The sequence below is a fragment of the Sapajus apella genome, unplaced genomic scaffold (genome assembly GCF_009761245.1).
Source record: "Sapajus apella isolate SASKATOON/1434 unplaced genomic scaffold, GSC_monkey_1.0 scaffold132, whole genome shotgun sequence".
NCBI classification, from domain to species: Eukaryota; Metazoa; Chordata; class Mammalia; order Primates; family Cebidae; genus Sapajus; species Sapajus apella.
In genome coordinates, this window is record NW_022437072.1 from 3,482,702 (window position 1) to 3,495,108 (window position 12,407).

General features: G+C 33.9%; 1 protein-coding gene across 7 annotated transcripts in view; it reads right to left on the reverse strand.

The window, feature by feature from the left end:
• Positions 1–12,407, reverse strand: part of KCNT2 (potassium sodium-activated channel subfamily T member 2) — a 412,694-nt gene that overhangs the window by 22,058 nt on the left and 378,229 nt on the right. For 6 of the 7 annotated variants that reach the window (XM_032262881.1, XM_032262875.1, XM_032262878.1 and 3 more), the window contains one exon: positions 9,630–9,930. In XM_032262881.1, the coding sequence (XP_032118772.1) occupies positions 9,630–9,930 (301 nt within the window). The remainder of the gene's footprint in view (positions 1–9,629; positions 9,931–12,407) is intronic. The other variant, XM_032262880.1, reaches the window with a different exon arrangement.

The following is a 12,407-nucleotide window of genomic DNA, read 5'->3' on the forward strand; positions in this document are numbered from 1 at the left end:
ATCTCGGCTCACCGCAACCTCCGCCTCCTGGGTTCAGGCAATTCTCCTGCCTCAGCCTCCTGAGTAGCTGGGATTACAGGCATGCACCACCATGCCCAGCTAATTTTTTGTATTTTTAGTAGAGACGGGGTTTCACCATATTGACCAGAATGGTCTCGATCTCTTGACCTCGTGATCCACCCGCCTCGGCCTCCCAAAGTGCTGGGATTATAGGCTTGAGCCACCGCGCCCGGCCTAAAACGTAAGACTTAATGATCTCTTGCCTACAAGAAAAACACTTCCCCTATAAAGACATACATAGACTGAAAAAAAGGTATGTGAAAAGATATTTCATGTCAGTGTAAACAAAAAAAGACCAGGAGTAGCTGTATTTACATCAGATAAAATGTATTTCAAGGCAAAAACTATAAAAAGAGACAAAGAAGTTCATTATATAAGGCAAAAGGTATCAATTTAGAAAGAGAATATAACAATTATAAATATACATGCAATCAACACTGGATCACCCAAATACACAATGCAAATACTGTAAGAACTAATGAGATAGACTCCAACACAATAATAACTGGAGACATCAACATCCTTCTTTCAATGCAGAACAGATCCTTCATACAGAAAATCAACAACGAAATGTCAGACTTAATCTCAGCTATAGACCAAATATCTATTAAGATATTGGCAAAACATTTTGATTAGTTGGTTCTCACACAGCAAAAAAAAGCTGCCTGAGACTGGGTAATTTATAAAGGAAAATTGACTCACAGGTATGCATGGCTGGAGAAGCCTCAGGAAACTTACAATCATGGTGGAAGGGGAAGTAAACACATCCTTCTTCACATGATGACATGAAGGAGAAGTGCTGAGCAAAAGGTGGAAAAGCACCTTATAAATCCATCAGCTCTTGTGAGAACTCACTATCATGAGAACAACAGAGAAGTAACCACCCCCATGACTCAATTACCTCCCACCAGATTCCTCCACAACAGGTGGGGATTATGGGAACTACAATTCAAGATGAGATATTGGTTGGGGCACAGCCAGACTATGTAACATATCATGCAATGGTTGCACGATACACATTCTTCTCATTAGAACATGGATCATTCTCAAGGACAGGCCATATGTTAGGCCACAAAACAAGACTTAACAATTTGTGTTAAAATAGAAATTATAGCAAGTATCTCCTCTTACCACAATGGAATAAAACCAGAAATCAACAACTAGAGAACTATGAAAACTATACAAACACATGGAAATTAAACAATATGATCTTGAATGACTGGTGGGTCAATGAAGATGTTAGGAAGGAAATTGAAAAATTTCTCAAAACAAAACAAAAAAAATTGAAACAGTATATCGATATCTATGGGTACAGTGAAAGCAGTACTTAGAGGGAAATTTATATGTATTAGTGCCTACATCCAAAAAGCAGAAAGACTTCAAATAAACAATCTAATGATGCATCTCAAAGAACTAGAAAGGCAAGGGCAAGCTAAACCAAAAATAGTAGAAAAAGAAATAATGAAGATATGAGCAGAAATAAATGACATTGAAATGAATAAAACAACACAAAAGATCAACAAAAGAAAAAGTTGTGTTTTGATAAGATAAAGCAAATTGACAAATCTTTAGCCAGACTAACTAAGAAAAAAAAGGAAAGGTCCAAATAAATAAAATCAGAGATGAAAATGAGACATTACAACTGATACTGCAGAAATTCAAAGAATCATTTAGAGGATACTCTACTATGAACAGCTATATGACAATGAATTGGAACCTGGAAGAAACTGATAAATTCCTAGACACACAAAACCTACCAAGATTGAACCATGAAGAAATCCAAAACCTAAACAGATCAATAACAAATAATAATATGAAAGTCATAATAAAAAGTGTCCCAGCAAAGAAAGGCTTCAGACTCTACAGCTACACTCCTGATTTTTGCCAAACATTTAAAGTGGGACTAATAATCATACTCAACCAATTCCAAAAAATAGAAAGGAGGGAATACTTCCACAGTCTTTCTATGAAGCCATTATTACCCTGATACAAAAAACAAATAAAGACTCATCAACAAAGAAACAAACAAAAAAACTTCAGGCCAATATATCTGATGAACATTGAGCAAAACTCCTCAATACATTAGCAGATGGATTCAACAGCACATTGAAAAGATCATTCATCAAGACCAAGTGTGATTTATACCAGGGATGCAGGGATGGTTCAACATGTGCAAATCAATCAATTGTATCAACATAATGAAGGACAAATATGGAATGATCATTTCAATTGGTGCTAAAAAAGGATTTGGAAAAATTCTAAATCCTTTCATGATAAAAAAAAAAAAAAAAAAAAAAAACTTAAAAATTGGGTATGAGGGAACAAACCTCAACGCAATAAAACCATATATAACAGATGCACAGTTTGTATCATACTGAGTGGGGAAAAAACTAAATGCCTTTTCTTTAAGATCTGGAACATGTCAAGGATGCTCACTTTCAATAGCATCATTCAACATAATACTGGAAGTCCTAGCTAGAATATACAAGCAAGAGAAAGAAAGAAAGGGCATTCAAATTGGAAAAGAAGAAATCAAATTATCTTTGTTTGCAGATGATATACTCTTCTATTTGGAAAAAACTGACTATTCCACCAAAAGACTATTAGAACTGATAAACAAATGCAGTAAAGTTGCAGGGTACAAAATCATCATACAAAAATCAGTGGCCGGACATGGTGGCTCACACCTGTAATTCCAGCACTGTGGGAGGCCGAGACCCAAGGATCACCTGAGTTCAAGAGCAGCCTAGCCAACATAGTGAAACTCCACCTCTGCTAAAAATACAAAAATTAGCCGGGCCTGGTGGCCCAGCTAGTAGGGAGGCTGAGGCAGGAGAATCACTTGAACCTACGAGGTGGAGGTTGTAGTAAGCTGACATCACGCACTGAACTGAAGCCAGGATGACAAGTTAGACTCTGTCTCAGAAAAAAAAATAGTAGTATTTTTATATGCCAACAGTGAACAATCTGAAAAATTCAAGAAAATAATCCCATTTACGATAGCCACATATAAAATTAAATACCTAGGAACTAACTTAAAGCAGTGAAAAAGCTCTACAATGTAAACTACAAAACATTGATGAGAGAAATTGAAGAGGACACAAAAAATTAAAATGATATTTCATGTTTATGGATTGGAAGAATCAATATTGTTAAAATGTCCATACTACCCAAAGCAATCTACAGATTCAATATAATCCTTATCAAAATACCAATGATATTCTTTACACAAATAAAAAAAGCTATCCTAAAATTTATATGGACCACAAAAGACCCCACATAGCTATCCTGAGCAAATATGAGATCCAACAACCCTCTCTTTGGGTTTGGATGGGGATCCTTTCTGGTAATATTAATATACCTAACATATAAGCAATTTCTCAGAATATTACAGAACCTCTATAAAGTTGGCTAGAGAAATAAGTTGTTCACTGAAAAAGGCTCATACCATATGAAAAGATGCTTAACATAATCAGAATAAGAAGGTACACTGAGATATAATTGTTTTTACCTATTATGTTGGTAAAAATATTTAAATAATATTTAAGAATATTTGAAACATCCAAAAGTCTGATTCCATATTCTGTTGACAAGATTTTGGAAAAACAGACTCTCTCATACTTTGCTAATAGAAATATAAAGCAGTACACACCTAAGTCAGGAAATCTGGCCAACAGCAAAATTATATATACACTTAATTTTAATCTAATAATTTCACTTTCAGAAATTCATCCCAAGCATACATTGGGAAAAAATGTGAAAAAAAAATGTATAGATAAGCCTATTCATTGCAAGCCTATTTGTAATCACAAAAGACTTAAGAGACTAAACAGGCAAGTATATCTCCACAATAGGGTGTAGGCAGCTGTTAAGAAAAACAAGGACTATTCTGTATTCTAATAAGCTAGTGAACTCCAGGATGTACTATTAAGAGAAAGAAGCAACAGGGGGAAAATATGAACATATGCCACCATATATGTTTTAAAATTTGTATTTAAAAATAAAGTAACTATACACACACACACACACACACACACACACACACACACACACACACACTTCTCTCAGTTTGAGAGAAAAGAAATATATAGATAGAAAAATCAAATAAAAATTCTGCAGCCCTGGATTTCAATTGTAAGTATTTATGTAAACTCCTGAGATATTCTCTCTCTGTCTATCTATCTAGAAACAAAGACAAACCTGTAAAAATGAGCATCTCTAAATCTTGATTATGTTTTGAAATGTTATTTTCCACTACAAGAAAATGGGGATTCTTAAAGAGATGACATATTCTAAGGTAGAAGGATATAGTCCTACAAAGAGCAAGAAGTCTATCAAGGATGATTGATGTCATGAGACAAGAACTCCAGAGACATTTCAATGATAGATCTTAATTAATTCTAACTTAAAGAAACGAAACATTATAACATTTGCTGAGATAATTGAATTTTGAACACCAAGTGAATATTTGATGACATTATATAATTATTTTTAATTGTGAAAATGGCCAGTGGTTATGTTCTTAAAACTAGTTCTTGTGGGTGCGGTGGCTCATGTCAGCGCTTGGGAGGCCAAAGCGGGTGGATCACCTGAGGTCAGGAGTTCAAAACTAGCCTGACCAACATGGCAAAACCTTGTCTCTACTGAAGTACGAAAATTATCTGGGCATGGTGGCACATGCCTGTAATCCCAGCTATTTAGGAACCTGAGGCAGGAGAATCGCTTGATCCTAGGAGGCAGAGGTTGCAGTGAGCTGAGATTGTGCCATCACATTCCAGCCTGCATGACAGAGGGAGACTCTGTCTCAAAAAAACCCAAAAAATCCCCAAAAAGCTGGTTCTTAAATTATAGAGGTGAAAACTAGACTATACAATGTCTAAAATTCACCTAAAAATAATGTAAGAGGTGAGAGAAACGGGTGTGAGTACACATGAAGCAAGGCTGGTCAGGAGTTTTTTGTTTTGTTTTGTTTTAAGACAGGGTCTCTGCCGCCCATGCTGGAGAGCAATGGCATAATCATGGCTCACTGCAGCTTCGAACTCCAGGGTTCATGCAATCCTCCCACTCAGCCTCCTGAGTAGCTGGGACTACAGGCGTGTGCTACCACACCTGGCTAATTTTTTGTATGCTTGTTTTGATAGAGACAGGATCTCATAATGTTTGTTTCCCATCCTAGGCCATGAGCTGATAATTGTTGAAGCAAAAAATTGGGTAAATATCGTTTCATTATACTACTCTTTCTACATTTATTCATGTTTAAAATTTTCTGTATCACCTAAATCAAAAGATTTAGGTAGATGTGCACAAAAAAGACACCTTTTTCTCGGAGAATGTAGACGTTCTTGACCCTGCCATTCTTGCAATTAATCTCAGCACATGATTTTAACATCTGCTATCATATGAATGACTCAACTACTTGTCAAAGTAACTATAAGTTTACCACATTTAATAGCATGTATTTTTTCATTATTTACAAATATCTAAGCAAAGAGTTCCAAATGTGTTCCCTTTCTGTATTTTTAACTTTTCCACTAATGGACCAGTCTTTATATTTAAGCATGCTCATCTCTCTTTGATCTTCAAAAACAGTTTTTCTTCTTTCTCCATTTTCATGCAGCTGTTTGCATATTTTTCATTTCTTTTTCACAATAAAACTTCTTGGAAAAAAAAACCTGTCGTGACAGAGTTGTCACCTGGTATCCATTATTTTCTTCTTTAATAGAGATCTGAGCCACCAAAAATAAAACATACATTCTTGCCAATGGGGCATAGTGGAAATGGTGTGTGCACCCCTTGGTAATATCTTTCCATTGAGATAGTTCTTTCTTTGCTTGCCCCTCCTTCCTTCCTTCTGGGTGGAACGTGGAAAAAAATGATTGGAATTCCAGTAGTTGTGGTGTACAACGATATGACTTTGGCAACAGAAATAACAGATGGTGGAACAACTAGATGGAAGATTGAGTTTCCAATAACCTGGCATCCAACCATCTTGGAATATCTCCAATACTGTAATCTGGGAGATAAATAAATCCTTCAATTTTGTTTAAACTATGCCTTGTTTTTTTGTTTTTTATTTTGTAAATTATACTTACCTATAGTCAGTCTGCCTAATCTACACTTACTTACAGTCAGGTCCTCTTAATCCTAGTTAATATATGTTCAATCCACTGTATCCAAATTCTTACCTCAAGCTATTTGATATGTAGCTTTCATTGATATGTAACTTTCACACATACCATTCCACTGATACTGTCCTCTACAAGGTCACAAATGACATATCACCACACCTTCAATACAATTTGGCATTACTAATCGTTCTCTATTTTCCTAGTTTTTCTGTTTCTCTAGTTCAAACTTTTAATATTTTTTTCACCACACAGAAAATGACTTTTGTTCAGCATACTGGGGTAATAGGCAAAACTGCTTAAGGCTGGAGAAAACCAGCTTGAAGTGCCTAGGATCATCCCAGGCCCCACAACTTACGAAGGCAGAAGGAGTCAATGCTATGGTAAAAAATATAACCAATTGATAACATGTTATTGTGTTCAGTTCTGGACACTTCAGCCTCTTGTTTCTTATCTTTTTGTTTTTAATGCTTTTCCCTAAACATTCCAGAAAAGTGTGATTTTTTTTTTTTTTTTTTTTGAGACGTAGTCTCACTCTGTCTCCCTGGCTGGAGTGCAGTGGTGAAATCTCAGCTCACTGCCAACTTCTGCCTCTGGGTTCAAGCGATTCTCATGCCTCAGCCTCCTGAGTAGCTGGGATTACAGGCACTCGCCACTATGCCCAGCTAATTTCTGTGTTTTTAGTAGAAACCGAAATGGCCAGGCTGGTCTTGAACTGCTGACCTCCTGATTCACCCTCTAATCCTTTACCTGGGAGTTATTTCATCTATTCCTATGGCTTTAATTAAAATGTATATATGCTGATGACTCTCAAGTCTGGGTACACATCTCATTTCCTTTTGTGTGTGAGCATTACACAATCGAAATTCAGCTTCATATAGAGCATATTAAATTATCTTCACCCATATGTGTTCTTCTAAGGTCGTGAATGCCACCATCGCACATTCAGCTGCTCATACCAGAGCCCTCAAGAGTCATCTTTGACTCTTCTTTTCCCCTTTCCTTTACATTGTCTATCCAGTAAGTAAATATTGTACTCTGTTTAATTATTTCAGAGCAGACAAATCTGAGAAAAAAAAATCAGAGTATGATTTGTCATTAAATCAATCAACATGCAAAACAATAATTGCTTTAAATGATTCATCCTTAATGGAGAAAATATCCATTATTTATTCCCAAGGATGTAAAATTTGCCGTGGGTTTTTTTTTTTTTTTTTTTTTTTTGGTAATGTGCAAAAAAAATCTTACTTTCTTATGTATCAAGTACAGATACAGACACAGGTACAATACTCAAACAGACACACAGTATAAGTATGATACTAATCAAAGGGTAGTTCTGGGCTCAGCACTTTCTTATTCATTGTCTCTCCTAACAAATCTGTGACACAGGTATTATTATTTTCATTTCACAGATAAGAAAGTAAACTGAGAGGTTAAATAATTTAACAAATCTATTGGCTGACACTGGAATATAAGTTCTATAAATACAAAGGTCTTGTCTGAGGAGGTCATTTTTCTATTCCCAGTACCCTGGCACTGAGAGGACAGTCCAATAGTAAGGGCTGAGTGGATTAATTATTGTGAGTTAGAAATAAATGGAAAATACTAGAAGCCTATGATGTATTAGGTTTCAAATCCTGTTTTCATAATTAGTATGCTATTAGAGATATCCAGTACATGGTTTTAGACTGGAATGATGGATCTATGGGCAGATAGATGGATAGAATGAAGAGAGAGAGGTAGAAAGAAATGAGAAAAGATAAAAACGAGGTGCACAGAATCTGTTATTTTCTGCAAGTGTGCAAATTAAATTTAAAAATTATGATAAAAATAAACCAGAGAGAATAACTAAATGCAAGATACCTGATAGACATTTCATTAGCAAAAACAACGCGTTTTCTGATGTTTCTCACATGCAGTCAGCTTATGCACTTTTGAGTTTCTGAGAGTCAAACTTACCTGCCATGATGATTCCAGGACCAGCCTGGCATTATAATGTTCAGGAAAAACAGCTGGAACTTGGATAAGCAGCTATTCACTAGGACTTTTTATTAAAAGCAATAGTAGCGGAACAATAACTAACAAAAGTCCACATACAAGGGATTATCATCCTTTAAGAATATAATCGCATTCAATGCCAATTAATTGGCAGATAGCTATTAGGTGAATTTCTAAAATGACAATCCTTTTTTTCTTTTAATTTGCTTCTTAACGTAAGATATTAAATGCAGTTATATTAAAATTACTTGTCACAGATGAATCTGGACTACACCTAAGTGTCATATAATTATGACCTTCAACTATATATGGAATCCTGCCTGCAACACATTTTAACTGTATGTCTTTGAGCAAAGTCTTTAACCTCTGAGAGTCAAAATTCTCAAGAGTAAAACGAGATACCTTTCAAATCAAGGTTATACAGTAATGAGAAAATACACATAAAGCACCTAGCACAGTTCCTGGAGGCACACAGCATGGAGCTGTTCCTGCGGAGTAACGCTAAGTTAATATGTGGATTTTTTTCCTTACTCAAGAAAGAAACAGAGGCAACTTCTCTTAAACTCTAATTCAATGATTAAAATTTCTTCCTATGAACAGTGCCTCATGCTGAGATTTCAATAATAAATGTGAGAAAAGAGTAAATATGGAATGCCTTCTATTTGATTCTTAACTGGCATGATACTAGCACTATCTGAGGTCCTGGTTTATCCAAGTTACATATTTCTATATATAAAACAAAACACCTTGTCTATCATTTGGCTTTCCTTTGATAACCAAATGATAAACAAGATATGGACTCAATATCTTTTTAAAGTAAAATTCAGTGTGATAAATAATACATTTTGAATGTGTCTTTGCATTATTTATTTAAGCTGTGTCTATATTGTCTACATGGTAATTATGGATCAATATAGGAACTGAACAATTATTAAGACAGATCTGGACTATATGAGATAAAGCACTACTTGAGCTTCAAATTGAAGCTTTTGAAGACTTCATTTCTGAACCACGTAAACTAAATAAGTGTTATAGGAACATATTGGTTCATCTATGGCCAGTATAATCAGTTACTTGTCAATGCCTCAAATTCATTTTTATCTCAGGCACTAGAATAAGATGATAATTAGAAGGCTACCTGACTTAAGTTCTTCACTTCTAACATGAAAACAGAGGGTCCGGCTCAGAGTTTTTGCGAAAATTGAAATTAAGATAATTCACGTAATAGGTTTAGCACAGTACCTAGCAGGCTAAGCAAAGGCTGAAAATTTTTAGCATTTTATCTTATCATCATCACTTCTGTAGGAAATTAGATATATCACTAGTTTCTACTAACTGAACTCTGAAGCAAAAAATGCAATTCTTTACTAAATTAGAACCAATTCTATTACTACTAATGGCAAGAAATCACAAGTCCATATATACAGTAGTTTTTAAAGAGCATACCATATCCCACTGTAGAAAGACCCAAGTGTTTCATTCTATTTTTCACAAGTTCAGCAAGCTCTTGTCTTTCTGACCTCCTGTAGAGGTTCAGTCGCTGCTGGGTTATTTTTTCAGCTGTTTTACCAGAGTGTTTTGGGCCTTTCCTGCTCAGTCTTCGGGCCCACTGCATGCTTTTTCTCCGCAGCAAGGGATGGTCCGACTGGTCGCTGGATGTTGAGTTGCGGTGGTTGCCGCGGTGGTGCCCTTGTTCCTTGGAGTCTTTGGTGTCTTCCCACTCTTCTACACTGATAGATATTTGAGACTTTAAAGGAAACAGATATTGATAATTAGATACTTCAGAAATAAACATGGCCTGAAGTTGAAATAGTATTTATTTGCTAATATGTTGGCATAGTTATATTTCTACTCATGAGAGTTTTTACAGAAAGAGCAAAATCAGTCTTTGATTCTAATTTTCCATTACTAAAAATATTAAAATGTTTTGTTGAACTTACATATGAATCAGATAAAATAAATATCTGTATCCTCTAGTATAATTTTTTGTGAAAATATTTAATTTTTATGCATAACCATTTACTTATCATAGTTATTTATGGTATAACTAGCATATAGTTGTTTGAAACATGGACTTTTCTAAATCTATCACAAGTATTTTACACTCAATTTAAATAATTATAATTATTTTAGCTTTAGAGTTAATAATGTTTTTAAAGTTTTTTAAATTATTGCTCTTTCTAAAGGTAGCACTGGTATGAATTTTATAATGTGTGAATTTCTAAAATTCTTTCATATGCCCCAGAAGAAAACAAAAAAATCATTTTTTAATTCATGCATTCATTATTCACCACATAAAATGCTTTTCTGACTAAAATATTAAAACATATTTCAAGAAGTGTTCTAAGTATTCTGAGTGAAAATATGTTGTAAATATTAATGTTTCACAAATATACTGTAGAATTACAACTCAAACTTAAAACAAGTTGTTCTCCATAGGAGGGAAAAACAATGAATAAATTCACAAAGTCTATTATGACTTACTCTTTTATGACTAAATCTGATTTTTAAAGTAAGATGCTCTCCTTTGATTTTAAGCCTTTAATAAGCAAATGCTTACTGTTTGAAAATTGTTGCTTTTCATACTAGGAAGTCCTATGAAATGCAACACTAATCAAAGCAGAAAGTCTTACTTTCTAAAAACATGCACATGCAAATGAACAATTTCCTGAATACTACTGTACTTAAGAGCAGCATTCATGAATCTGTTAACTGCATTTCCCTGCTAGGGATGGAAGCTTGAACTTCAGTTATAACATGCATGTGTTGTTGGCTTTTAAAGTAATAGAATTTAAATTACCAATTTAAGTAACGTCAGGAAGTAGATCCAATAAAATCCTTTAAAAGTGAATATAAATTGTAAAGGCTCAGTCAATGCTTTACATAGAATTCCCAGTGGCAAGCTATGAAATTCTCTCACACTTAATTTCAACCAAATATTCAAATACTAATCCACATCTGTTTCAAAACAGCGCTATATCAGAAGGATATCTAAAAAATCTTCATCTCTTCATTATAAAAGAATTGAGATCAAACAGTTTTAGAAACCATATATTATCTATCAGAACTTAACTTGTAAGCATTAAAAGTTTTTAATACCATGATTTAACAATAATGGACATTTTCATAAAAGTTTTAACTCTATTCTCACCTACTTGATAATATACTGAAAATTCACTTCTGTGGAAGTAAAACACATAAACTCTTAAGTAGTATCTACAACCAACAAGAATATCAATATGCATTTAGTAGTATATATGTACTCTGTAGCAACAATGAAAATATGCTAGTTCAGTTGTATTTAGGCAGTTGTTTGCAGAGTTTAATCACAATCTTAAATGTATTTAATCATAATCTTAAATGTATCTCTCAGTTCCTCTTTCTAGTCATAAATCCCTGAGTGATAAGTTTGATTTCCTACAAATATGTGGAAGTAATAATCTTGCCAAACCAAACACTAAAAATATGTTTATCTAATATCACTTATAACTCAAGTCACAAAACCATATTATTATTTTGTAATATAAATATAAATATTTATATTCATATTATCTAACATAAATAAAGCATAGAGATTCACTTATTTCCAAGTAGGAGATGAAACACTAATTTTGTGAAAACTTTTCCTTAGCCATGGGTATAAGGCATCATGTAAAGTATACATCTACAAGACAAACTGAAATCTATGTATACATTAGTTAAGCAATATTTAATATCCTGTTCAGTATAATTTTTAATTTCCCCAAAAGAAACTATTATAGTTTATAGATAAAAATCCATAAGAATCTCAAGTTCTTTTTAAAATAATTTCATAAAATAAGTAATATTTCTTTACTAACTTCACTTTACAAAAAAAAGAAATGAGAAGAATGTGAGGATTAATTTTAGGAAATCCAAACCCAAAACACATAAATTGCTCTTTACATGTTTGGAATTTGCATTCCTTTCTCTCATTCTTCCAACAGGACCTAATAAAAAGTACATTAAGTTTATGTGTGTGATATATACACATTTCAGTTCTATTTTGAATGCTTCCTAGCTCTGTCCCTAGAATAAAACTGCACAGCCCTATAAAAAAGTGAGGATAATAATGGCCACCTTTTATTCGACAGAAAAGTGAAAATTCATATGACATTACTATATGAAGAAAACATCTGTTAACTGTAAACTTTCACATAACAATAATACCATTAATATATCCTAGTAAAAATTATCCACAATATC